Source organism: Mustela putorius, unplaced genomic scaffold (genome assembly GCF_011764305.1).
Source record: "Mustela putorius furo isolate JIRA1106 unplaced genomic scaffold, ASM1176430v1.1 tig00000585_pilon_pilon_pilon, whole genome shotgun sequence".
In the NCBI taxonomy this organism is placed as follows: Eukaryota; Metazoa; Chordata; class Mammalia; order Carnivora; family Mustelidae; genus Mustela; species Mustela putorius.
This window is the reverse complement of record NW_025421424.1, coordinates 11,205,921-11,232,648: the sequence shown is the minus strand read 5'-3', so window position 1 is coordinate 11,232,648 and position 26,728 is coordinate 11,205,921. Positions and strand designations below refer to the sequence as shown.

General features: G+C 54.4%; 1 protein-coding gene across 8 annotated transcripts; it reads right to left on the bottom strand.

Annotated features, from left to right (window-relative positions):
- Positions 1 to 1,941: 1,941 nt before the first annotated feature.
- Positions 1,942 to 14,881, bottom strand: EPS8L3 (EPS8 like 3). Of its 8 annotated transcripts, none has more exons than XM_045081932.1 (20): positions 14,731 to 14,881; positions 12,676 to 12,800; positions 12,314 to 12,377; positions 12,079 to 12,143; positions 10,558 to 10,716; positions 10,114 to 10,263; positions 9,953 to 10,008; positions 9,422 to 9,564; positions 9,220 to 9,365; positions 8,882 to 9,002; positions 8,730 to 8,791; positions 8,414 to 8,488; positions 7,905 to 8,053; positions 5,119 to 5,200; positions 4,819 to 4,853; positions 4,139 to 4,334; positions 3,796 to 3,924; positions 3,114 to 3,187; positions 2,484 to 2,616; positions 1,942 to 2,243 (listed from the first exon to the last, which is right to left on the bottom strand). In XM_045081932.1, the coding sequence occupies exons 3-20, from the start codon at positions 12,342 to 12,344 to the stop codon at positions 2,232 to 2,234; spliced, it is 1,818 nt and encodes a 605-aa protein (XP_044937867.1). In that variant the 5' UTR covers positions 12,345 to 12,377; positions 12,676 to 12,800; positions 14,731 to 14,881; the 3' UTR covers positions 1,942 to 2,231. The 8 variants fall into 8 exon arrangements, with proteins under 8 accessions (XP_044937867.1, XP_044937872.1, XP_044937871.1 ...); XM_045081937.1 differs by having other exon boundaries at positions 4,139 to 4,232; XM_045081936.1 differs by having other exon boundaries at positions 9,220 to 9,335.
- Between the last annotated feature and the right edge of the window lie 11,847 nt (positions 14,882 to 26,728).

Genomic DNA, 26,728 nt, shown 5'->3' with positions numbered 1-26,728 from the left:
AACCACATATAACCCCTGTAGTAAATGTTCTTTCTCAGGAGCGCTCTCTTCTTTGTGAAGATTGTGGATCCCGGGCAGCTGTCCTCACTTGGGCTCGAATAAAACTCTCTTCCTTCTTTTTTTCCTTTTGCAATTTGCAAAGGTTTGTTCATTTTGCTGTGGACAGAGGCGACTGAGACTCTTGACCACCAGGAAATGGCTACTGTCGAGGGTGGTGGGAAAGCTGCTCCTCAGAAGGAGCCTGGCCTGGCCTCCACGACATGGCCGTCAGGACACTGAACCCCCAGCCCCCAGGCCTGAGGATGGCAAACCATATTTCCCCCTAGCTTGCTAAAGGGAGGTTGGGACTTTTTAAAAGTACACCTCACTAAAGGGAAGAAGGAGAAAAGTGTAAACGCATAGGGACAGATGACTTAAGATGCCTGGATTTCTCTTCCAAAGTGCCAGATTAACCTGAGGGAGAAGACAAACATGTTTTGTTTGTTTAAGGCTTTTATTTATTTGAGAGAGAGAGCACAAGCAGGGGGAGGAGCAGAGGGAGAGGGAGAAGCAGATCCCCACTGAGCAGGGAGTCCGGCTTGACTCAGGGGCTCAATCCCAGGACCCCAGGATCATGACCAAAGTGGAAGGTGGGCGCTTAACCAACTGAGCCCCCTCGGCATCCCAAAAGGTGATTATGTTTTGAACTCCTATGATATGTCAGACAAGAATCTAAGTATTTCATATACGTTGGCTAACTTACTCCAATTCAAGCTTCACAACAGTTTTGTGAAATAGATTTTATGCCCATTTTATGAAGACAAGCAATGCCTGGGGAGCTTAAGGTTCTAAACTTCAGTTCCCATGGGTGGCTTGGGATTCAAACGCAGGTCCAATAGCATAACCAGTGCCAGTTCCACTGAGCCTGGATGTCCTGGCAGCCACTCACCTTGTCTGTCTTTGCTGGGAAATCTGGGGAGCCCTGTGCTAAAACACTTGGTTTGTTTTCTGGTCCTGAAGTCTTTCCCTGTGTCTAGGACTCCTTCAGCTCTCTGAACACCCAAAAGGGTGATCGGTTAATATCTCCTCTCCCCACCCGAAGGAGTCAACATTTCTGGGTTAACTTTGGCCCTTGACAGTCAGATTCTAAGACTCTTGCCTTTTTTCCCTTTTGTGAAGGAAAGTTTTGGCTTTCCTATTCAGTGTGACTAGCTAAGATGTGATTTTCAGAGGCGAGGCACTTGAGGGAATGGCACAGGCAGTCCAAAAGACCCAGACAAAAAAGAGATTTAGGGGAACATCTTAAGAACCCTCCAGGGCCACTGCTTATAGGCACATCAAGCCTTCTGTGTAGCCAAAATCTATGAAAGTATAATCTCTGTTCTGTAGGGAGGAGAGTCCATGACAGTTATGAGATTTAAAAAGGCTATGTATTATACTAAATATTAGAAGCCACAAATGGTCCAAACTCTTCATGTAACCTTTGAAAAAATAGGGACCCAGAGTGTGAAGTGACTTTACTACAGGTCCAACAGCCAACTGGTAGACTTTCAACTTGCAGTCCAATGTTCCCTATGCTCTGCCACTAAAGAGACAAGCTGGACATTTTAGTGCTGCTCTGGGTCCTGAACCCAGGTGCTCCCGACCAACAGCTGTCACTCTGAACACTCTTTCCTCCTGTGAAGAGTTGTACCTCAGAGGTCCTGGGTGCCTTGGGACATATGGGGAGCAGTGTGCAGAGGAGAAAGATGGAGTTTGTTCAGAGAATAAGGAGAGCTTGGGCCATAGTTCTCAAATTCTCTCGGCTCCAGCTATACTACGTGAATCCCCGCTCACCAGCCAACAGCCTGGCCCAGGGGTGGGTGTGGGGCGGCTGCTGTTTCATGGCCAGTGTTCCACCTCTTCCTGCCTCCCTGCCTTTGGCCCCCCTCAGGCCCAGAAGAAGCGGCAGGAAGGCACATACCAAGCTTGAAACTGCTTTTATTGCGGAGGAGGGGGACTGAAGGGAGTCCTCCCAGATCTATCGCAAGTGCTCCAAACTTAGGAAAGAAATACAATAAATAGGTGATAAGTAGGGAGGGCTCTCAATGCAGGGAGGAGGGGCTCCGCTGGTTCCAACCCCTGGGCTTGTGCTGGGCGAGCTGGGGTGTGGGGTATGATGCAAACTGGGGACCTGAGAGTGGATTTTTCAAGGTTCCAAAAAGTATCAGATCTGCCATCCTGCTTGGTCTCAGAAGCATCTGGGTTGGGACCTAATGACTCACCTGAAGAAAGAAAAGGATTAAGGTGAGGCAGGTGCCCAGTGAGGGCTCCCCAGGGCTCGTAGCAACCATCAGCCTAGAGCATGAAGTCAAGCCTCTGGGGCTGTATCCTGTGCCCGGGACCTGTCGCACTCCATTCTGGCCCAGGGCTGGGCCTGCGGGACTGTCCATCTGGCATTGTCCCTCCCACCCAGGGAGCATCCTGCATTTCCTGTGGGGGTCAGGGCCCCCGGGTGTCCTCACCCCCAGCATCCTTCTGACGGCGTCTAACCGTGCCAGGACCCGTGGGGCCTCCTGTGGACACAGCATCTGCAGCTCCCCAGGTCTCAGGTGAAGCAGCTGGCTCCCTGTGAGGAACCTGAGGCTCTTCACAGTTCTGGGATTGAGAACGGGGAGCAGTCAGCGGCAGAGCGAAGGACCTGGGCCTGTGTATTTGGGGCTTGGTCTATTTTGGAGCATTGGATGAGAGGCTGTTTGGGCTTGGAGGCTGGGGTTGCGGGAGAATTCAGGGAATAGGGTATCTGGAGGTGAAGAAGAAAGAATTCACATGTCGGCTTAAACCTATTTCAGGACTCCAGGGTTTGAATTGAGAAATACCCTGGAAGAGAATTTTGTGGTGGGAAGGGGTGGCTGGCAGCTGAAGTTCTTCCCGAGCTCCTGGGAATCCTGCTCTATTCCCCAAGGCAGAGGCTTCTCATTTAGTGCTTCAGGCCAGGCATGGACACTCCTATTCTTCTACTCTAACTCAGCAGGTGGGGGACACTGCGGGTCTTTTCTGTACCCCGTATGTTCTGTGTCTCTGGCTTTCCTTGGCTATAATTTGAGTACTTTGAAGAGGTTCTCCCGACACACCCTCTGTGGCTAGGCACTTACATGGTGGAGAAGTTCTCAGCCTGCAGCCAGGCTCTGACCTCCTCAGGCGTTGAGCTAAGTCGAAGCATTGGAGCCTAGAATGAGGGGAGCTGGGGGTCAGGGGCCATCTCATTTCATTTTTTTAAAAAGATTTAATTAATTAATTAATCAATTATATATTTTATGGAGTTATAATATATGTGGAATTATAATATATAATATTACATATTATATATAAATATTTATTTATAAATAAATATATAAATAAATAAGTTTAATTAATTTATTTATTAGAGAGAGGGAACACAAGCAGGGGGGAGCAGGAGAGGGAGAAGCAGGCTTCCCGCTGATCAGGGAGCCCCAGGGAGCTCTAACCCAGGATGCTGAGACCATGACCTGAGCTGAAGGCAGACGCTTAATGACTGTGCCACCCATGTGCCCTCATCTCATTTCTACCCATAGCCCCCATCATCTGAGCCCCTGCTCTGGGTTCCTGTCAAATCACTTATCTCACTCCATGGTTTGCTTCTTTGGTGGGGACAAGGCTTATTCTCTGCTCTGGCCCCATGATAAACTTGGCACGTAGTAAGCCTGTGATAGTACCGATGAACTTGAACCAGGACTATCTCCTCCACTTGTCATTGAATCCTCCCGGCTTCCACCCCCGACTTATAGTTTCTGGATAGTCTAGGCCGGGTGGTACCCGAGAAGGTGACTGGCTCTGGCTCCTGGAGGCCCCCGACTGTAGGGGCTCTAGGATGTTGCTGGGAATGTAGCCGGTCTGTCCCTTCTCATTCTTCACCAGCCACCACCGCTTGCTCTGGTCCAGGACCTGCCGAGAGGCACTACGTCAGTCACCTGAGCCTCTGTCCACACCGCCCCTCCCCACCCCAACAAGGCTTTCTTCCTTCTTGCCATCCCCTACCCTTCTTCTTCCTATCTAGGCCACCCATCCCAGCAGCCGCATACCTAGACCACCAACGCCAGGCTGCCTATGAATCCCACCAACCACCACCTCCTTTCCTAGGCTCAAGCCAATGCCTCACCTCCAACACCTCTTCCTGGGCCACAGTCAGTTCCTGTGGGTTCCTGGCTTCAAACTCATACAGGACTTGCATTTTCAGGGCTGGCCTGACAGGTCTGGGGCCGGAGGGCGCATGGTTGGGGTCCCCAGGCTGAAGGTCATGATGTGTCTCCTCTTGAGCAAAGTGGGAGGTGCTCCCTAACTCAGGGCTTTCCCCCCTCCCCCCGACCACACACAGTCAGGATGGCTGAAGAACAGAACCATTAGAGACCGAGTCCCTGTCCCAGCCCCAGGTGTCTCCTGCCTGGAGTCTAGTGGTGACTTCTCAGCTGCTGCAGGGTTTAATGGCAGGTCAGTATGAGACGGGGCTTGGGGTGGGGTCTCCCACAGCTTGGAGGGGTCTGAAATGTCACTGATTTCTGAAGACTCTGCTAGCACTGGACCTTTCTATGTCTGAGTTCTCCTCTGAGTGCTTTATACCTGAGCTTTGGGGAATCAGAGGCATGTGCAGGTTGTATGATGAGAAGGATTGGAGTCTGAGAAGGTAAAACACTACTTTTCACCTAAGTTGGACGGGGGGGCAAGTGACCAGCTATAAGTGAGCCCAGAGGGTCTCTGAGTTGTAGAATCCATGGATCCACAGGGTCAGTCCCGCCCCTCCCTCCGCAGAATCATACTGTCCCTACTAAGCCCAGGGCATACCGGAGGGAGGTAGAGTTCTGGTATCCTGAGGGTGCCTGTAGGGGAAAAAAAAAAAAAAAAGAGCGCGCAGGAGCAGGGAGTCAGCCAGCATGGTGGTCGGGAGCTGGGGTATCAGACCACAGCCCTGCTCCCACACACCTGCCTCATATCCCCTCCCCTGCCTGGCGACCATGTAGGTCCGGGTCCCTCTGCGAACCTACCTTCCATGTCATTGTCATGTGACTGTGGTTTGGACTGAGAGGGCAGAAAGGAGCAAGAGAACAGGGCTTTGAGCAGGGCGCTTTGCGAAGCTCCCCTTACCTGGCTGGAGGGTTCTGGAAGCTGCCAACCATCAGAGAATGTGGGTTGGTAGGGCGGGGGCTCAACACCTGTCCAGTCGGCCCTGAGGAGAGAACAGAGCTGAGTCCACTCTGCCAGGCTGTTGGATGTGGATAGGGAGGAGACGGCAGGACCCAGCCTTGGGATCTTCTAGGGAAGGGGGGACATGGCCTGTGAGCACAGATAAAAGGCCAGATACCCATACAGGGGCACATGGTGAAGCACGCACACCTCCCACTGTGTGGGTCTCTGCAGCCCAGCCTCACCCCGGCTGTCAAGTGCAGATACATCAAGTTGGTAAGAACAGACTGGGTCCTTCAGCACAAGGACAGGGGGTTTGGATCAAAGGGGTGGAACCACGGAGTGTCGCAGCTGGAAGATCGCCCCTCTAACCCCGGGGTCTTGGGCAGGGCTTCTCAGACCTGTTTTTCATATCTTGGCAGCAGCTCTGTTTCTTTTGGCTAACTCGTGGGTGGAACTCCACCTCAAATTATAGGACCTGCTATGCTTGAGTCTAAGGTGGCGCTTCCCTGCCTTCCTTCCCCCTCCTGGCCCGCTGCACTGCCACTGCAGGAAGAGGAATCTCTTCCAAGGGCCTGTCCCTGGGGAAACCCTGCTCACCTTGAGGAAACTCCCTCCCTCCGTCACCAGGCCAGAGGGGAGTATTCCTTCTGGAACGCCCCAGGGTTACTGCTCCTCTCCCACTGTATCTCATATGCTTCCCATATCTGTGTTTCTCACTCTCCGGAGCCCCTCTATAGTGTCCCGAGTGCAGTGGGTAGTATATTGGAGACAGCTAGTATCTACTAGTATCTACCCAACGGGCATGAATACACCATTCTTTTTCATTGGTTCCCTTCCTTTACCCTAAAAACATTCTCAAGTCTTCCCTTGACCCTGCTAATATTCCTTTCAGGCAGTCATTCTAGCACCTTCTCTTTTCTGAGGATGTGTCTATACACTCTGCCTACATTTTCTTACCTCCAGGTCTTTCCTTATTTTTTGCAATCTGATTTTTAGCTCTGCTATTACTCTATCAAAACTCATTCTTGGGGCACCTGGAGGCTTTGTTGGTTAAGTGTCTACCTTTGGCCCAGGTCATGATTCCAGGGTCCTGGGATCGAATCCCACAGAGTCCCACATCAGGCTCTCTGCTCAGCAGAGAATCTGCTTCTCCCTCTCTTTCTGCCCTTTCCCCCTGCTTGTGCTCTCTCGCTCTATTTCTCATGTTTTCTCTCAAATAAATAAAATCTTAAAAAACAACTACACCAACTTGTTCTTCAAAAGTCCCAATAATCTCCCAGTTGCCAAAGACAATGGCCTTGTAGAGTCTACGTGCTTCTAGATCACCACAGCATTTAATGCCATTTGTAATTTCTGGTCAGTTTGCCCATATGCAAGTCACCTAAATATAATTTGCCAAAACTCAACTCGTTTGAGGGTTTTTACATCTTTTGGGTTAGTCTCTTTTCTGTATTGTCTTTCCATTCATTCATTTATTGATTTTTGGTTATTTGAAGAAACTGGAAAATATTTTAGGACACATCTGACTTCATTTTATATTTGGAATAATAAAAAGGGACAGAGAAGAGAACAGAAATTACCGGGGACTGGGGAGAGGGAGGCACGTGTACAGAGTTTCTGTTTGGCATGATGAAAAAAGTTCTGGAAACAGCTGTGTACCTGACAGCTACACAACCCAGGGAACATAACCTAAGGCTCTTGATTTATATACTTTAAATGGTAAATCTTATCTTATGTATGTTCTCCCACAGTGAAATCAATAAACTACACTGAATTTTAATTCATGTCTTTAGACAGATGGGGTGAAAATTCTTCTAACGAGGCTGCATAGGAAAGGGCTGCCCATGAGACAGAAGACTCACTAGCACAACTGGCTGACTTCCTGGTTGACTCCTCTCTTTCTTTCTAGAACCCTCTTCTCTCCTGCTTTTCATGCCCCTCCTTTTTTGTTTCTCCTTTTAACTCTCTGGAGTTTCTCTTGGCCTCCTTGACCCTTTCCCTCCTTTGCCACCTGCATGGGGACGTGTCCCTTCCTTCGCCTTCCACAGGCTGGGGTGAGGAGCCTTGATGCTTTAAGTGAGTCCCTGGGGCTCCCTCTGGAGCCCTTCCCCCAAGGGGCTCCAGATGTCACTTCCGTGCTCACTGTTCTCAAACCCACAGTCCAGCCAGGACCTCTCTCCTGTGTTCGGGGGCCCCTCACTATCTGGGGAATGTTTCACCGAAGCCCCAGCTTGGTGCACCCCCGGCTGGTTCCACCTCCTGCCTGCTCCCCGAGGCCCTGGTCAGCGAGGCCTGACTGCGCTGTGGCTCATCTCACGGCCACACCGCGTAGTGTAGCTTTTTTCCTTTCCCCACCCTGGCCCGCTGGTTGCTAAGTCTTAGTTGATGTGACATCGGCAGCTCTTCCATCAGCAAGCCTCCAAGTCCGGCTGGATTGAGACAAAGTTTTCACTTTGTCCTTGACGAAAATGAGAAAATATTTTAATAGCAAGCAGGCTGCCAACTCTGCTTTCTTGGCAAGAGTTGTTCTTTCTTCCTTCAGTGGTGTGGGTGATGGTGAGTGGCCAACTTTTTGTTTTTGCTTTTTTTTAACTGTTTGTACTTAGTCTAATAAAAAGTTGGGAACTCCATGTAGAAGTCATCCCAAATTTCTTTTGCGTTATTTCTGGCGTGTGACAACGTAGAGCCTGCCATTTCCAATGTCTGGCCCAATGCCCCCATGCCCAGGCCTTGTTCTCACTCACCGGCTGGTGGTCCAGGCCACACCCAGCCTCTTCCAGAAGTCAGTCTCAGCCGGGCTGAGGCAGGACTGTAGCAGGTCTATGGCTTTGGGGGTGAGGAGCGGGGAGATCACTTGGGTTGCTAGGCCAGGCTCAGGGCAATGGGCCAAGATCTAGGGGAGGGATGGAGGGTGTCAGGAAGCTGAGGCTCTCCCAGGGTCAGAGAGGAGGGGGAAGGGGCCCGCAATTCTGCGGGCTTCCCACTCTTGTAACACCATACTGCCTCAGGCCTCCAGCTCCATTCCTGTCTCCCTTGATCCCTGGTGTCCTCACACCAACCCAAGCCCATCTTGCCTGTTGAGGGGTTCTGTACACAGCAGGGGTGGTGTCTTGGAGTCAATGACGAGGCCGTATTGTGGGGAGCAAGATGCAGGCCCCACAACCTCCCTCTGCCCCCTGCCTTCTGCCCTGGCCTCTGCTCTGTCTTAACCTTAGCCTGGCCTTCTTCGTCACCCTGTGGTCCCCAAACTCACAGAGTCTAGAAGTTGGAAGAGGATGTGCACGAATTCAGGGGCGTTCCCCTCCTGCATCCAGGTGGCCAGCTTCCCCTGGGGACACAGCACATTATGGGCTACTACCCTTCATCCTTCCCCAGGAGCCCAGGACCCTGTAACTGTTCAGGGGTTTGGGAGGGAGCCTGGCACTCTCCAAATGTCCCAAGAGGAGGAGGGGAGGTTCCCAGGGGAGAAGCTAGAGAGGGAAAGGATTGGGGTGTCTCCAAGACCAGAGAGGAGGTGGTTTTTGGGGTGGGATGAGGGGAGGGCTGTGGACTTGCAAAGAGTCACATACTAGGAGGTTGAAGCTGTACTTGATCTTCTGGAAGCAATCCGTGTACTGGGCCTGTGTCATCACTACAGGGGAGGGCAAAGGTGGTGGGCTGTAGATCATCCCAAGACCATGCCCCCACCTTCCTCCTCTCCCCTGCAGCCCTCAGCACTCACCCCACTGATTCTTGCCCTTTTTCTTCCCCAGTCTCTTCTTCTTATGATTGTTCATTCCCTGGGTCTCTTTCAGCTTTCCTGTAAACAGCTCGATGTCCCTAAGGACGTGGTTTAGTATCTCCTGGACCCAAAACAACCATGCCCTTGAGTGGCCAGTTGGGCCTACCCTGTGACTCCCACAACCTTGCCCCCAACCCTTTCTCACCACCAATCAGAGTCTCAGGCCCAGCCAAGGGCCTGATCAAGCCTCCCTGTTCCTCCTCAGTCCCAGGTCTGCCATGGCCAACCCGGGCCCGGGCCCATAGAGCCTCAGCCAGCTCAAGATCACCTTCAGTTACCTCATCCCTCTCCAGATTCTCGGGTGATGGAGGCCGCAGCGGAGGAGGCAGAGTGAAGGTGCCTAGTTCTCGGACACTGGAATTGCGTGCCAGGGGCCTTGGGGATGGTGGCGCGCCTGCAATGGAAGGGGACCATGGCCCAGAACCTTTTTGATCTTTGATCCAAACCTTCTTTCCACCTGCCCTCATGCCCCACACTTACTGCACCCTGCGGTCATCCAGTAGGGCTGTTCTGGAGGGGACCCCTTCTCCAGTGGGGGTGCCTGCTCCTTGGGGAATGATCTTTCCAGAGGAGGCCCCCTCCATCTGTCTTGGCTGGGGCGATGGGCTCCAGATGGGGGTCTGCTGAGCACAGGATGGGAACACAGCTTAGATGGGGTTCTTGGGACAGAGGCTCTGCCCTAGGATCAAGGGCAGCACCACCCTCTCCAGGAGAGCCACTTGCTCTGCTCCCTGGTCTCTACCTGGACTCACCCTGCCTCATCTGCCTGCTCTATGGGCCCTCTCGGTCCCATGTCAGTCTCCTGGCACATCTCCAGGGTTCCTTGGGCCCAGTCCCAGCTCCTCCCCTGTGCCCATCTGCACCCTAGCCCCAGACTGGTCCCTCCCCAGTTCCAAGCCCAGGTCAGTGGAGCCACAGGCTCCTAGGATTTCCCAGAATTAGGGCCAGGGCCTGACCTACCCAGGCCCAGGCTCTGAGGTCCTGCAGGTAGGAGGGGGCACAGACGCCTACCTTTGCTGTTGCTCCTCCTCCAGGGCCCTCTGCAGGCCGGTCCTTAGTTGCTCTGCCTGGAGGAAGTGGCAATCAGGCAGGCTGTATGTGCGTCAGCAGTGGGAGGTTTTCAGGGGGGCCCTGTACCCACTTCCTCCCCAACCTCGCCCCAGGTCCCTCACCCCCACTTCCTGGCACTGGAAGAGCAGAGTGCTGGTGGCTGGCAGGCCCGACTCCTGCACCGTGATGGACAGGATGGAGTTGTAGGAGCAAGTGTTGAGCGCCGTGTCCATGGCCTGGATGCTGTCCAGGCGGTAAGAGTCCAGCTCCTCCTGGGCCAGACAGAGAGTTCGGCCGTGACGCCACTGAGCACTGGGGTGGCTACTGGGAACTCCTAGCCTGGGCTGCCCCAGATCTCCCTGTGGCCCGGGACAGGGTGTCATCTTCCCTGACCCTGATGCTTCTGTCCCCCAAGCCTCCGTAGGCCTGGGTGTGTACTGTATATGGGGACAGGTGGCTGCTGCTTGGGACACAGAAGGGATGGAGTCCATGCCCCGTGCTGGCTTCTCCAAAACCCATGTGTGCTATGACCCACTGCAGAGTCTGGTGGGGTGGGGGGTGCTGACCTTTGTCTCAATGTCCAGCAGCTGGAGCCAGCCATCTCTGACCTGCAGGAGCAAGTCTTGGCTCCACACCCGGCCCTGGGCATCCATCTCCTGCAGCTTCCTCAGGGCATCCCTGGGGTCCTGGACTTTATGTGTCCCCAGCTTACATGTCATCAGGTGCTGAGGGGAAAGGAGGTTTGGAGAGAGGGCGCGCAGGTGGTGGTGGGCAAGGGTGGGGGAAAGGCAGCAGAGGATGTGTTCCTGGCCTCCTTGTCGGGGAGGTCCCAGGCCATCCCCATAGAGAAGCCTTCAAGGGCCGATGGGAGATCAGTCGCAGCTGGGCTAGGATAGGGCCCCGGGTGTCAGGGTCAGATGAGCTGCGCCAGAGCATTCAGGACTCTGGAGGAAGGAGGTCCTGAAGGATGTCATGGCCCTTACCAGCCCAGGCCAGCAGAGGGGGCTGTTTGGTGGTAGATGTGGGCTCTAATAACCCAACCAAAAAAGTCTGAACTCCTATGGGCGGGATATAGGACCCTCAGATTTTGTCTCTGGCTTTTTTTGCTCCCTTTGGGAATCCACCATTCCAACCTGGTCCTTCCCCTCACTGCCCGAGCATTTCCTGCCTCCCTGCCTTGGCTCACACTCTTCCCATGCCCAGAATGCTTTTCCCACTTCTGCTAGTCTAGCCCTTTCCCGTCTCCCAGGAAGATCAAGAGCTCCCTCTGAATTTTGCCTGATGAAGGCCATGGTCATCTTGGTCTCACTCAGAGCCTTGACCCGTGCGAATCCTATCATCCTGGCAGGTGTTCGTGTTACTCTCCCTCCTTGAGGAGACCCCTCCCTTCTCCCATCCAAATGCTACCTTCAAAAGCCACAGTCCTACACTTGCCCTCTCCTCCAGGCCCTTGCTGGGGGGCCACCATTGCCTCCTGCTCCTGATGCCCCGCCCTGCTCTCTGCCCAGCCCTCAGCGCCTCTCTGGGAGTTCATGCTGCCTACATGTTCTGGGATGTCTACACGAACTCATGCACATCTGGGACACAGCTCCTCTTACTCCCACCTGCCAGGTCTCATGGAGCCAGTTCCCTGTGAGGCCCAGGACTCCACCTGGCTGAGGGGTGGGGAGTCCCGCCCCTGCTGCCCTGCAAGCCTCCAGACCACTGCCCCTGTGTCCCTCCCTGCTTCTTCCCCCTGAGAACCCAAATCTGCTGTCTGCCCCCAGTGTGTCAACCTGATGAGGTGTCTGCTTGTTCCCCCCACAGCCTTCCAGCCTGCGCTTGCCCTGTGGCGTCTGCAGCCCGTCAGGCCACCAGATCTCACAGTGCCCATGCCGTCTGCCTGCACAAGCGGGGCGGGAGCCTTCCTTTCAGCCCCCAAGTAGCGCATGCCTGCCCTGGGGGCTCTAGCCCAGACCTCTTCCTGCTGAGACAGGGATCTGCCAGAGTCCTTGCAGGAACCGCTAGGAACCGCTGTCCTCCCACAGGCCATCCTCCTGCTGCCGTGCTGGGTCCTGGGCAAAGAACACTGGCCCAGGGTTACTCACCTCCACCCTGTGCTGCAGACAGGTGGGCTCAGAGGAGATGGCCTGCACGTAGTCCTTCCGCTGCACTGCAGGGGAGCAAAGCAAGGGGATGGAGGGCGAGGAACCCAAGGGGTAGGGTAGGGTGGGGGGGTGGTCAGCGACGGGGGGGGTGGGGGGTGGGATGGGGTTGGGGGGAGACCCCTGAGGGTGGGGGTTCCAGGAGGGAAAGAGAGAGCAGACCAGAGGGGGCGCTTACGGTAAATGGCTCTGCTGCTGGGCCGGGACATGCTGGCACAGTGAGAGGACTCCCAGAATCTACACTGAACCACAGAGACAACCATCAGGGCTGGGGAGGAAAACACGAGGGCAGAACCGGGCAGGAGACGCGCTCTTGCAGCTCGCCCCTCACTCAGGCCTGGGTCCTCCAGGACCAGACCCAAAACTTCTGGCTCCAGGGGCCTTTCTGGAACCATCTGCAGCCTTGAGTTCCTCCAAGGAGCCCCATCTCGGCTGGGCTGGGGAGGCTCAAGGCAGGCTCCTGACCTCCCATTTTTTGGTCACTAAGGCTCATTCCCTTGGGCTCGAGAAGGCTGTGTGGACAGGCACCTGGGAACATACCTTGTCTTGGGCCTGAATGTGAAAGATGCCAGGTCCAGGGGCTGCACCTAGCTTCTGGAGGAAGGGTGGCAGGTACAGCACCCTTTCTTGCCAAAACAAGCCTCTTGTCCAAGCCTGTTTCGGTTCTGCAAATCCAGAAGAGGTCGATGTTGTCCCTTAAGCTGCGGTCGAACTTAGGAGTGGTGTGTTGTGTGTGTCTATCTGTTTGCACGCTTTAATCATGGGGCTCTGTAGGATTTGTCAATGATCTGTACCTCCCTGAATGTCTTAGATAATCAAGACTCCTGTCTCCTCACCTTTCCATACTCTGAACCCTCTGCCCAGAGCCCCTCCCTACCCAGCCCTTGAAATCCAGCTCAAGGATCACTTCTTTCGTGAAGCCCCTCCTTGACCACCGCTCTCCCCTGCCCAGAGTGCCCTCCCGATGCCACAGTCAACCTTGTATGTTTCTCACAAAGACAGCCACTCTGGTTAGTGTGTGAACCTGGGGCTGCACCCCTTATAAATACCGTATTTCACTTTCACTCCCATCGTATGGACTTCTTTGGCTCTACGCACTGTTCTATGGACTTCACCCTCATCAACTCTCTTAGTCCTCAAAACCACCTCACCCAGAGGGTGCTGTTATTGTTCCATTTACCCGATGGGGACTCTGAGGTTCAAAGAGGGTAACAGGCTTGAGGTCACCAGCGAGTATTTCCTGGAGAATGAGCCTAGCCCAGTCTGGCTGCACACTCCAGGCTTTAACTGTGTAGATATGTCTCTGTGTAGATATAACTCTGTAGATATGTCACAGCACAGGGCTGTGATCTGCCGAGGACAGACTTGTCTTGCCATGGCTATCTCCCCCGTGCCTTCCCAACATGGGGCGGAGGGGAGGGGTTGTCTAGAATACACACAGGTTGAAAAGCAACGGAGGTAAGTATAGTGCGTGTGCATGCATGGGTGGGGGGGGAGTGAACTGAGCATGTGGGTCAAGGGTAAGTGTCACTGGGATGACGTGTGTATGCATCATGAATAGGGTGTCAAGTCTGTGGACACCATGCATCTCCATGGTGTACCTGGGTTGTACAGAAACCCTGAAATATCCCGGGCAAAGTATAAGAGAGCAGCCCACACCTGTTTATTAGGACTGTTATGAAAATAACAGAGGTTCTGATAAGATGACTCAGGGATGGGGAAATCAGTTGCTAGGAAACGACTGAGGGATTGTGGAGGAGGAGGCTGGCTCTGTTTTCCTTGTTTGGGAGCACCGAGTCCCCTTGGAGGGGACAGGGCTGATGGAAGCCTGCTCCTCCCCACTCTACACCCCTGGGTGCAACACTTACTTCCTGCTTCTAGGTCCGGAAGAGAAAGAAGAGAAAATTAGCTCTGCCTTGGTCAGCCCTACTCCCCTCCTCCCATGCTAGTATGTGGGTCCGTGTGCACAGGTCTCCCGGAACTGTCTGAAGCTCAGAATCGCAGACGACAACAGAGGGGAGGCAGCTGACTTTGGCCTGCTTTCCCCTTGGGGGAGGAGGGCTGTGGCCACCTAGTTGCCCCACGTATCCCCTGAACTTAAGGGTTTGGCTCAGGGAAGGTGTGTCTGCATCACAGACCCTGGGAGAAGAAGACCAGAGATGATGCTCTTTTTTTTTTTTTTTTTAAAGATTCCATTCATTTACTTGGCAGAGAGAGAGATCACAAGTAGGCAGTAGGCAGAGAGGCAGGCAGAGAGAGAGAGGAGGAAGCAGGCCTCCCGCTGAGCAGAGAGCCCGATGCGGGGCTCGATTCCAGGACCCTGGGACCACGACCCGAGCCGAAGGCAGAGACCCAACCCACTGAGCCACCCAGGCGCCCCCCAGAGATGCTTCTAATCCGGATTTCTCCTGCCCTGCTTCCGAGCCAGCTAACCAGCCCGAGTCCCAAGCCTTTCTTGGGCTTGCTCTTCCTGGCAGCATTCGGGAACGGGCTGGAGACCTCAGTGGGGAAGACACAGACATGTTCCCACAACCCAGGATCCCCTGCGGCTGAGCGGCAAACCCCGCCCCCATCCTCCAGAAGGCCAGGCCTTACCTGTGTCCGGGTGAGGTTTGTCTCCCCACAAGGGGCTGCCGTTTGAGCCAGTGGTGGGAGCGCAGCGGCTGCTCTGCCAGCAGCCCCAGACAGAGGCCCTGTGACCGGCTGGCCCTGGCTGAGCCAGCAGGCCTTATGGGGATGAGGCCAGGAGGCAGCCACACCTGTGCTCTTTGGACTCCGGTGGGTGTGGTGGCTTCGTAGGCCAGCACCCACTCCACGCGGAAGCCGGGACCTATGGCAGTGCCAAGCTTAGCCAGAGTCCCCCCGGGCCCAGCCTCCCCCTCTGCTCTCCCCCAGTGTTTGGGTGTGGCCTTCTCTTCCCTCTGCCTTTTGGGTTCCTCTGCTGAGGGCCCCAGTCCGCCTTAGGCACTAGAGCTGGGGCTAGAAGGAGAGGGCCCCTTGGCCAGGGAGGCCTGGCTTCTGTGGTCAGGGGACAGGTGGCTAGAGGTGGGCCCCTGGGGTTTGGGGCACCTGTGCCCGTGGGGGTGCGGGTACCACATGCATGATTGCGCATGCTCAGTGGTGCCTGTGAGTGGGACAGGGATCTTGGAAGAGCTGAGGGGGTGGGGGTCGCCGGGGGGTATAATAAGGAGGGCTGAGACTTCTCCCGGCAGTGCTACCTCATTCTGTTCTTTATTCTGTCTCCTCCCACCAGCAAGGAGCGCCCCCTCACCGTCCTTGCTCTTCCACTCACTTCTCACCCCCTGCCCAGCCAACACTGCTCTGGGTGGTCTGGAGTCCAGGGGTTAGATCCTGGCCAGGGCCTTCCCCACCTGCAAGAGTCCATCAGGCACCCAGCATTAGGGGCCCAGGGCTCAGGTACGTCCTGGGCCAGCCCTAGTCATGGCCTCATGGGAACTGGCCCTCCAGGCCTCCCTGGGGCTCAGCCTGTTGGTCCTCCAGCTTCTTCCTGGATAGGACAGCCTGTCACCTTGCCTCCTCCAGTCCCAGCCCCAGCTTCATCAAGGCTGTAGCCACATTCCATCCTCGGCGCAGGCCCCAGTGCCCAGCTAAGTCCATGCTTCTGCCCCGCTCAGGATGAGCCTGCCCTTCGCATACTCCTCTCCTGATGTCAGTACAAGGACAGGAGACTCTCGCACAGAGGACTGTGGGCAGGGGAAGGGGAAAGGCCCACCGCAGAGATACATGTGAATCTTAAGGCAGAGAGACAAGGAGCACCACCTGGCACCCTGGGCTCTTGCTCTCCACAGTGCCCTGTGGGGTGGGGGTGGGGGCCCTTGGGAACAGTATGGGCTTCCCCAGAAAGGAGCCCTTTGCGGTCTGGGTGGAGCTGGCCCCAGGCCTTTGAGTCAGGCACTGAGGACATCTGACCGAGGGGAGCGCTCCAGGGAAGAAGGGACTTAGGAGGGACAGAGAGGCCAGGCCATCTGCCCCGGGGATGTGGGGTCCATTACTGGTGCTTTTGCACAAAGAAAGCTCCAGGTACCAAAGTATTTCTTTAGTGAAGTCATCCTGGCTGGAACTCAAAGGACATCTCCTTGAACTATGAGGCTAGAAGACTTTGGATCTCATCCACTCACTCACTCATTCCCCAGCTCTGTATGGGGGGCTTCCCATTGGCCAGGCACCTAGCTAGATACTAGGAGACACCTTGGGACTCAGCCCGAGTTCAGTGTCTCCCTCTAAACAACCCAGCCTCGCCACCCATGTACCCAGCCCGGTGGAGGCACCAATTCCCAGCCAAGCATCCAAGCAAGGATGTCCCTGGTCTGTTGTCTCCCCAGAAGGCCCTGCCACTCATTGGTTCTCAGGGCCTAGAGTGACGCTGCCACCGAGTGGGGGGTAGGGATAGACCCAGGCACATAGGCTTTAGGCTGAAGAGGCCAAGGAGTACCCCTTCCAGGTGACCCCAGCCTGGGCCTCTCAGAAGCTCCAGAGTGGGCCCTGTTCAGTGCCAGGGAACTCTGCTTGCATGAAGGGCCATCAGAGAGAGAGGACAGACTCCGGGATTTGGGGACAGAGGCCTGCTTGTGGCTGAAAGTCACAGAGAGCCTGAGGCTTGTGGAAGCAGAAGCCGGGAAGGGTCCTGCCAGAGCTCTTGCTAGCCCACTCCATGGGTGATGTCAGATAGGGAGCTGGAGCCTGAATCGTGGCCATGGCCAGGAACTGATGCTTAGGTCCTGGGGCTTCGAAACAGACCCCCATCTCTGCCACTGCTGCCTCCAGGCCCAGCACCTGGGGGCAAATGGCTTCTAGAAACCAGGCAGAGGAGTCCACGAGAGACATCACGCCTGCCATTTGGAGCTTTCATTCCAGAGGTAGAAGAAATGAGTAGATACAAGGTAATCAAAGCTCTGATAAGTGACAGGAAGGAAGCCAGCGGGGGTGATGTGATTGAAGGCAGGGGTGTGGGAGGATACTTTGGATGCCTGTAATCAGAGAAAACGTCTCCGAGGAGGGGAACTTCGAGCCGAGGTAAAGTGTTTGAGAGGAGACTGTGCTGTGAAATACCATGGAAGGAAGGCAATGAGACAACGATGTGGCAGCTGGAAAGGCTGCTGGGAGACTGGAGCTGAATGGGTGCCAGGAGAGGCATGCCACCGTGGTCTGTACCAGGGCAGGCCCAGGTGGGTGGTAGTCAGAGTGCCCCAGGCTCTGCAGGCTGGGGGTCTGGCTTTTATTTCAAGGGCAGTTGGAAGACGCTGGGGGCTTTTGAGTGGAAGAGTGGTGTGGTCTGATTTGTGTTTTAGGAGAATAGGCTGCAGTGGAGGTGTGGGCCCAGGGAGACCGATGGGCAGCTCTGCAGCCCTGGGGAGGAGGCAGAGGCCGGTGAGCATGTAGGTGAACTGTCTGGGGAGCACTGTGGTGGTGGAGAAGTGGACAGAATGTCAGAGTGTGGACAACCAGGCAGGTTATGGTGACCCTCGGTGAGGTGGGGAGGGCCAGACGAGGAGGAGCAGCCGCGAAGGAGGGAAGAGGTTCAGTTCTGTTCCTGGCGGCTACAGTGTGAAAGGCTTCTGCAGATTTGGAGTGGAAGCATCGAGAAGGCAGGGGGAACCTGGAATCAGAAGCTGAGTGCGGTGGGATGACCCTGAGGCAGCCATTCAAGACCGTGGGGCAAGACTGTTCAGCCATGTGGGGGGAAGTTCATGGCGGTGAGGACTGAGACGGAAAGAGGACAAAAGCAGGGCAGCAGAGTGGTGGGTCCCTGGCAGTTGCACAGAAATCCCGAAGAAGCCTGAGGGGGTGGAGGCCACTTGGGGAGAAGATGTGAATGGAGGGCAGTGGCCTCAGGCTGAGGGCTGGCAAGCCACCTTAGGGCCACCTTACGGTTTGGAAGGTGAAGAAGAACCCACCAAGGAGACCGAGGTGCAGCCCGTAAGCCCTGAGGGGAGCGAGGAAGGGAGAGTATTTGGAGAAGGAAGGAGCGGACACTTGGGTGACAAGTGGGTGGGGAAAAGCGCTGAGAGAGAAGAATCCGTGTGCTTGTGCACATGGAGGCCACGGGTGGGCCTGAGGAAGGCAGTTCCCCGGAGCCATAGGGAACCAGGGCTGGCTGGAGAGGGTTCGTGTAGGTGGTGCCAAGACGCTCTGCTGGGAATGGGATGGTGGGCTCAGGGAATGACCTGTGGAAACTTGTCCAGACGTGTTTAAGAGGGCAGATACCATGGCATACTTGCTGCTGAGAGAAGCTACTGGTGCCAGAACAGAGATACCAAAGGACCGGAGACTTCAGGAAGCTATGGGAGAATGGGATCAAGTGTAGATGGAGGGGCTGGTGTCACTGGTGGAACAGGGGTTCACAGCCTGGGCGGACTCTGCTGTGCTCCCCCACTCCCCATTCAGGCAGAGGAAGGCAAGGGGGCTGGAGCAGAGGGAGGCTGGGGGAGGGGGTGACTTGAGGGCATGTAGTCCATCCTCGGGGGTCAGTGCGGTGTCACAGCTTTGAAATTTCCAGACAGAAGGCCAGACCCTAGGTGCCCCCTGGAAACTGTCCCCTCCAGGGACTGGGAGACCAGGGTTGGAATCTCAGACCCAGCCCCTAGCTTGCCTAGGTTGCCCTCAGTCCCTCCGTCTCCCACAATCCCAAACCCAAAGCCCATGGTCAGGCCTTATTTCTCCTACCTTTCCCTAAATGTCCCTGACAGCAGGATGTCATTCTAGGGGTTTCTCAGGGCCCCTCTCCCTGCTTCCACTTGGTTCCATCTCTCTCCAGCCTTAAATCCACTGGGTCACTCCCACACATGGCTCTTCCTCCCTTCCTTGTATTCTGCGGCCTCTTCCTCCTCCGGGGAGAGGTGTGGAGGTGGTCCCAGAGGCCCAGATTCACCCAGTACCCCCTTGACCAGACAACACTGAAGGAGAGGCCCTCAGTGATGTCTGGAAAAGCCCTTCCTGGAGGCCTGGACTTTGCGCTGTGATTCAGAGGAGGCCTTCATGAAAGTGGGCCTGTAAGGGCAGCCTCAGAGGGGCCGCCTATGGGAGGGGCATGCCCTCCGTGATCTCGTGATCTCGAGGGAGTGGCCTGGCCAGACCCAGCTCAGGCTTCGCCTCCTGGGTGTGCTGGGGAGGGGACCTCAAGCAGCAGTCCCTCCAGCATATTCTCCTGTTCCTGCCTCCACTTCCACACGCAACTTTCAGGATGACCACAATGCAGCCACTCAAAACAGCCTATAAAAGACCCTTCAGGAGTATGGGGGAAAGTTCATGATGCAGAATAAGCTGGAAAAGGCAGGCTGCAAAGTGACAGAGGCTTGCTTCCTGAGATCCTCCGACTAACAAACAAATAAATTGAAATCCTATAAGTGGAAACAGAAGAAATGGTCTGAATCTCAACAAAACCTAGAATCATATACCTCTAAATAGAAAACAGTACAGTCATACAAATCGACATATAGAAAATCTTGGCTGGCTCAGTAGGTCGAGCGTACCACTCTTGATCTCCGCGTTGCGAGTCTGAGTCTCAGGCTGGGTATAGAGATTACTTAAAAATATAGTCTTGGGGCACCTGGGTGGCTCAGTGGGTTAAGCCACTGCCTACGGCTCAGGTCATGATCTCAGGGTCCTGGGATCAAGCCCCGCATCACATCGGGCTCTCTGCTCCATGGGGAGCCTGCTTCCCCCTCTCTCTTTGCCTGCGTCTCTGCCTACTTGTGATCTTTCTCTGTCAAATAAACAAATTCTAATATATATATATATTAGAAATATATATATACACACACACACACACACATATATACACACATAGTCTTTAAAAAAAGAAAAAAATGTTCATGATGTAGTTCCAGGTGAAAGGGGTTACTTACAAAATGGTAACACTCAACTTTGTAAAAAAAAAAAAAAATTGTAATTGTGAAATCTTGAGCAAGATAAAAAATTGTCACCGTGTGAACCTAAACATTTATGGGGCACTGGCCCTCATCTAGGGGGTCAGAGAATGCTGACAATAACCGGGGAAGGGAATCTGGTTCTGTTATCTGTATCTCCGATTTACATATGAAGACACTGAGGCACCAAGAGGCTCAGAGGTTTAGGAATTCGCCCCAGGTTACACAGCACTAAAGGGTGGGCCTGGGATTTGAACCTAGGAGGCTGGGTTTGAGAGGATACCTCAAGAACCGAGTCAGTAATCTGGCTGTGTGGGCCCTTCCTGGTGGCTTTACTCTCTTTTTTGTATTTTCCAGCTTCTTCCCTAAAGAGCAGTAATCCAGGCCTCTCTGCTCCCACTCTGCCCCACACAAAATAAATGGGAATTTAAAAAGTAACAAAACAAGACAAACATATCCAGGAAGTCACCCCTCCTGAGGCCCTGGGACTCTGTCTTACGCTGGGGTGGCTGCGGACTGGGGAGATCAGTGGCCTGAAGCCAGGGAAAGACTCAGATCTCCCCTTTGTCCCACATGGCCCTCAGGAGTCCCAGAGACCTGGGCAGTGCCCCTGAGAATTTCAGGGTACCCCACCAAGGCTGGGGCCAGGCCTCACCCTGTTTGGCCTTGAGAGACACTGGACTGGCTGTGCAGGCTTCCTTGAGCCTTGGGGAGGGGTGTGTGTGTGTGTGTGTGTGTGTGTGTGTGTGTATGTGTGTGTTAGAGAGAGAGAGAGAGAGAAGGGTCCTCGTGGGTGGGAACACAGAGCCAGCCAAAGAGTCCAAAAGCCTCTCCTCGATTTCTTGGCCCTCACATGTCCACCGCACATTCCCACCCCACACTGTTCAGCCTCCTTATAAAGCAAGGTTCTTCCTGGGAGCATCCAGCTGCCTTTGGGACCCTCTTGGTGACTAGATGCTTCTTACCCCACCAGCAATGCCGGCCATGTGGGGCTCTCCACACTGCAGAGCGAGGTGCCAAGGGCCTTGGAATCCTAGTGCTGGCTCTTAGCCGTGTGGCCTTGGAATCCAAGCTCTCTGAACTTCAGGTTCATCATTTATCTAAAGGGCTGACGCTGGCTGTGAGGGTTACACAAGACAGCATGGGTCACATGTCTGGAGCAGGGGAGAGGTGCCACGAATATTGTCCCTAAAGCTGGCCTCCGTGGAAGTCCTTCCTGCTGCTCCCAGCACACCAGCACAATCCCTCAGAGGTTGAGACTGGATCTCTCCCAGGGTCTCCCCTCCAGGCATCTTTCCCCAGCACCCTCAGCCACCCCAGGATAGCAGGGAGCCCAGGCAGGCCACCATGTTGGTCGCTCTAGGGCTGTTTCTCAGGTGCTGGCTCCATGGGAATCCCTGGGGAGCTTGGTTGAAAACGGAAAGTCCTGGACTCCACCGTGGAGAGTCCACGACGGAGTCTCAGAATCCAAGTTTATATAGTCTCACCAGTGGTTCTGATGGGAGCCATCCTCCTCTTCCATCTTCCTCCAGCTGGCACTGCCCTGCCTAAGAAGTGACAAGTACTTGGCTGCTGCCCGACCAGCTTGGACCCAAGAGACTGTGCCTCTGGCTGGCTCTCACTCTCCCCACACAGCCCTCTGAGAATGCCCTGTGGGGTGTGTGTGGGCCCCAGACAGGCACCATCCTTCCAGAGAAGCTCGTCCTGCCATGCTTGATTCTGAAACTGGACAGTAGCTGGGGCCTGGAGCCCTGGTCCAGAATGTTGGTCCATCTAAAGGTCTGGGCGGACATCCTCACAGGGCTCCCAGAATGACCTGGTGAGCTTGCTCTGTGGCTCCCTGGCCCACCTCAATATGCCCACCTCATAGCCCCATGAATGCAGCACAGAATTCAGGCCTCCAAAGAACCCCCTACCCCCACCCCAAGGCTTGCCTGGGAGTCCAGAACAAGCCTTTGGTGAGAGAGACAGCCAGTGCAAGTCTGCCCCTTGGTCTGGGACTGGGATCCAGAGGCCCGCAGAGAAAACACCAGGCCCATCTAACCCTGAGGCAGACATGTTCCAGGAAGGGTGTTGATAGCAGTGAGGCCCCAGCAGAGCTGAGCCCCAGAGGGGAAGGGGTCCCTGTTACTCAGAGCAGGTACCCACTGTGCCTGGCCCCTCAGGCCTCTCAGAATGTCACCCCCTGGGCTGGAGGTGGTCTCAGACCCACCATCCCTTAACTCCAGACTCCCTGAGAGAGCCACGGAGTCCCACTGACCAGCTCTGACCATCACAACGTTCTTCCCTGGGCCAGTGTCAGGCCTGCGTCCCCAGAACATCTACTCTGTGTGCCCCACCTTTAAGGCAAGTCCTCAGATTTAGAGATCATATCATACCCTCTGAGAGTTGCCCATGTCCTCATGAATGCCCGAGTCCCTTGGTTCAAGTTAAACTCTTGGAACCTCAGTTTTCTCATCTGTGAAATGGAGACAACTAAGGCTGCTGCTCCCTGAATGTTCGTCCCCCACCCAGGTGCACTGAGCATGTCACAGGGCGGCCGGCACATCCCGTATTCAGCAAACTTTCCTGACCCTGGGCCGGCCTCCTCAGCACGGGCTCCATGCTGGGTGGAAGGAGGTGATGGCTCCCTCTGCTGGACAGAAGGTGAATTGCAGACAGAAAAGGCTAGGGCGAGAGGGACCGGTCCTTCCTGGTGGGAGGGAGCTCACAGGTGGCCTGGCCCAGCTGGATGTTTTACAGATGAAGAAACCAAGGCAGCGAGAGTCAATTATCATATGGTTTCGCTTATTTGTGGAGCATAAGGAATAACACGGAGGACATTGGGAGATGGAGAGGAGAGGGGAGTTGGGGGAAATCAGAGGGGGAGATGAACCATGAGACTGAGGAACAAACTGAGGGGAGGGGAGTGGGGTGGGAAGTTGGGTGAGCCTGGTGGCGGGTATATGGAGGGCACGTATTGCATGAAGCACTGGGTGTGGTGTATAAACAATGATTTTGGAACACTGAAAATAAAATAAAATAAAATTAAATTAAAAAGAAAAGAAAAGAAACCAAGGCCAGGGCGGCCACTTCACTGGATGAAGTTTGTCTGCATGGCCCCTGGACTGGGGAGCTTGCCCCAAAGAGAAGAGCTGGGCCATTCTGTCCTAATGGGCTCCCTGACTCCTCAAGCCCCCTTTTGATCTCATTCTGGCTCAGTCCTCTGGGCTGCCCAGTGGAGAGGTGGGAATCAACATGATGGGGAGGGTATGGCTTGTCTTCAGGCTCTGGGCAGAGGCTGAGGCCCCTGCCTGGTCCTTTCCCCTGTAAGCTGCAGTTCCAGGGAAGGTCCTGAAGGGCGAGGCAGGGAATGAGGGGGTGGGCTGGGGTATCCCTCCAGAAAACACCACCCCTGGGAAGGACAGAGGCTCAGACAGCTGGGTCTCCAAGCCTGTGCCTCTCAGGGACATAAGTGGGATTTTCAGGGACATCTGTGTCCTGCCTGGATTTGCTCATCCAGCTGGTGACACGGGTGTCAAATGGAGGCCCAGAGGGGTTTCTGGCCCAGAACACTAGCACACTTGGACGATTCTGGAAACTCGTAGCTTCTCTATGTTTGCTGTTCATGACAGTGGCTCTTATTTACTGAATACCTCTTGGTAAGGAGCTGTGTGATGAGCTTTATGGGTGTTGTTTCTTGTCCTTTCAAGGATACAACAAGGTGGGTATTATGAGGGCCATTTCATGAATGGGGAAACTGAGGCTGGAGATGTAAAGAAATGCTTACATAACTGGAGCACCGGGGCCATGAGCCCATGTACTGTGACGTGAGTGCCTCTGACTAATGGCTCTGCCTCTAGTTCTTTCTCACCTCCCGATCTCCCCAGGGGTTGGTTATACAAGCCCTAAAATGAGCAGGGTGTTCCTTGTCCACCTCCTTTCCCTCCTTTCCCCACCATCCTAGGTGAGTGTGTTCAGTTCCACAGTTTTAGCAACCATCAGAGAGCTGACAAGGCCTTCACCGAGGGGTTGAGCCCCAGTCCTTTTGCACCTCAGACCCATCTCTTAGTCAACCTCGGCCAATGAGCCTCAGACATTTCGGGTTCCACACTGACCCTGCTCCTTCCATAGTCCCAATCTGCTCCCCACCCTGTGTCCCCATCCCGGTGGTGGTCCCACCATCCACTCCCCAAAGGCAGCCACCAAGTCCTGGGTCTTCCTTAATGCTCCGGAATCTGTTCATGGTTTTCCTTCCCTGCGGTTACTGCCTTAACTCAGACATTGATCCCCCCTTATTCCACCACAGCATCCCAAACCTCTCATGTGGGGTCTCCTCCCCAGGGATTCTCCTTCTGCTCCTTCCCCTGCCCAATGGATCTTTAAAAAATCGGATCTACATACGTCACTTTTCTGCTTGCAAATCCTTAGTTTGCTCCCATTGCATTAAGGAAAAAAGCAAACTCTAGATTATTCCATGGCACCCAAGATCTGCCTTCAGCCTCCTCTCTACTTCACACCCTCCCCACCCGGCCACAAAGAGGTACCCGGAACCCCGACCTCACCGCACCTTCTGCCTCCCCAACTTTCTTGCCTGGAAGGTTCCCCCAACTCCCCTTCCCCCTCAGGTTCTGAGGGTTCTGACCCGAGAGAGCACACCTCTTCTTCCATCTCTTGTCAGAAACCTTAATGCAGGATATCGGTGAAGATCTTGATTTTTTTCTTCCACTAGACATTGAGGACAGGGGTTTGCGTCTTTTCTGGGTAATGCCCACCTGAACCAAGAAGGTCTAATGGTGATACCCACAGGACAGTGGGGTTGGAGTGGTCTTTGTCTTCTAGAACAATTCCATGCAGGGGGTCCAGGCAGCCCCTGGCCCTGGTCCCATCCCTCCCTCTGCACCTCAGACCACCTCACCAGTTGAGGGGCCATTCCTGTGCTGGCCAGCAGGGGGCAGGACAGACCCAGGACATTTCTTTCCGCCAGGTTTGGGGTGGGCCGGCTGCTCTGGCAGGAGGAGTGAAGAGGCCAGCTGCGCACAGCTGGGGCAGGAGGGGCAGACCAGCCTCTTTCCTTAAAAGGCCAGTTTACGGTCACTGAAAATGCCAAGTCGGGTGACTTGACAGACAGCCCCAGGATGGGCACCCACTCTTCTGGGGGCATACACCTGCATCCCAGCCTAGTGCTCCAACTGTGCCCCTTTGCCTTTGGTATGCTCAGCCACTCCTTCCCCGGGGGAGAGAGCCCCAGTGTCAAGAGGTGTCTGAATAGGGCCCCTCAGGATACCCCCAGCAACTTGGGAATCAACCCAAATCCAGGAATTTGACTGGAGAGAAAGAAGTCCCATTCCTCTGCTCACTCCTGTCCCTCAAGAGGAGGAGGGAAGGTTGTCTGTATGAGGGGAAGCCATTCATGTGGGCATTTGGCAAAGATTTATCCAGGGCCCTCTGTGCTAGGGACAGGGACACAAGGATGGGAGAGCAGCTTCCAGCTATGAATCCCGGACCGGGACCCCCAAGTGCACAGGGCGAAGGACTCTAGTGACTCAGCCTGCAAAGGCAGGAAAGGCTATGAACAAAGTGCCCGAAAGCTCAGCAGAGGGGTTGCAGAGGTTTTGACAAAAGAGGGATGTCACAGCTAGGCTTTGAGACATGAGTAATAATTGGCCAGATGAAGAAGAAGGGGCATCCTGGACACGGGAACCAGCATGAGCAAAGGCTCACGTTGAAGGCATCTGCCTTTAGCTCAGGTCGTGATCTCAGGGTCTTGGGATTGAGTCCTGCTCTGGTTCCCTCCTCAGCAGGAAGCCTGCTTCTCCATCTCCCACTTCCCCTGCTTGTGTTCCCTTTCTCACTCTCTCTCTCTCTGTCAAATATAGAAAGAAAATCTTTAAATAAAAAACCCCCACAACTATATGCTTTTTAGTGACCCCTTGTGTGGCAAACATAGTGCTATCATATTTATTTGTATTATTTCTAATTCTCACATCAATCCTCAGGGTACCATGATGCTCATTTTACAGATGAAGAAACTGAGGGTCAGGGAAGCAAAGTAATAGCCCTGGTAAGAAGCTCAGAAGCTGATATCCCACCCGAGGGCCACGGGACCCCACATGGACTGGAGTTAAGGTGGGGGGTGTGTAGGTGGGAGGGATCACACAAAGACCAGAAAAGTCCTCCCCTCTCATAGGACCCCACCTTTGGCCCATCTGTGTGTGATGGAGTTCTGAGAGGGAAGACATCCTTTTCAAGATGAAAGAGAAGGCTGCTTCTGTGGGGCTCCCCTTCTCTGCAGAGGACCCCCCAAGTCTTCCCTTCTGCACCTTGGTGCAGCCATCCCCACCCCCTCCCCTGGGCCCTCCTCGGTACTCATCCAGTCCTTATAAAATGGAACTCTCATGCCATCCTTGCCAGGGGCCTCTTTTAAAGACCAATAAAAAATCATAAAAATAATTATAAGTAATATAATATATCAGTAAATAATATATATGGTAAATAATATATCAGAGAAGGGCATGGACAAATTAAAAGCATTCTACCCCCTCTTGCCTCTTGCTCCAGCCTATTCCGCAGGGAACCACCCAATAATTTCTCATTTATCCCTAAAACAAGGCTTTCTATAGACAAGCATAAATAGCACAAGTCACTACACATGCTTTAAAAAAAAGTACAAACGGTGGGGCACCTGGGTGGCCCAGTTGGTTAAGTCACTGCCTTCAGTTCAGGTC

Excerpts from the sequence above, each read along its gene's own strand:
- EPS8L3 (XM_045081932.1), bottom strand. The coding sequence starts at position 12,344 with ATGTCCCGGCCCAGCAGCAGAGCCATTTACC. Across the intron at positions 10,264-10,557 it reads TGCTGGACATTGAGACAAAG|GAGGAGCTGGACTCTTACCG; the intron begins GTCAGCACCCCC and ends TGTCTGGCCCAG. Across the intron at positions 5,201-7,904 it reads GTGGCCTGGACCACCAGCCG|GGCCGACTGGACAGGTGTTG; the intron begins GTGAGTGAGAAC and ends TTCTCTCCTCAG.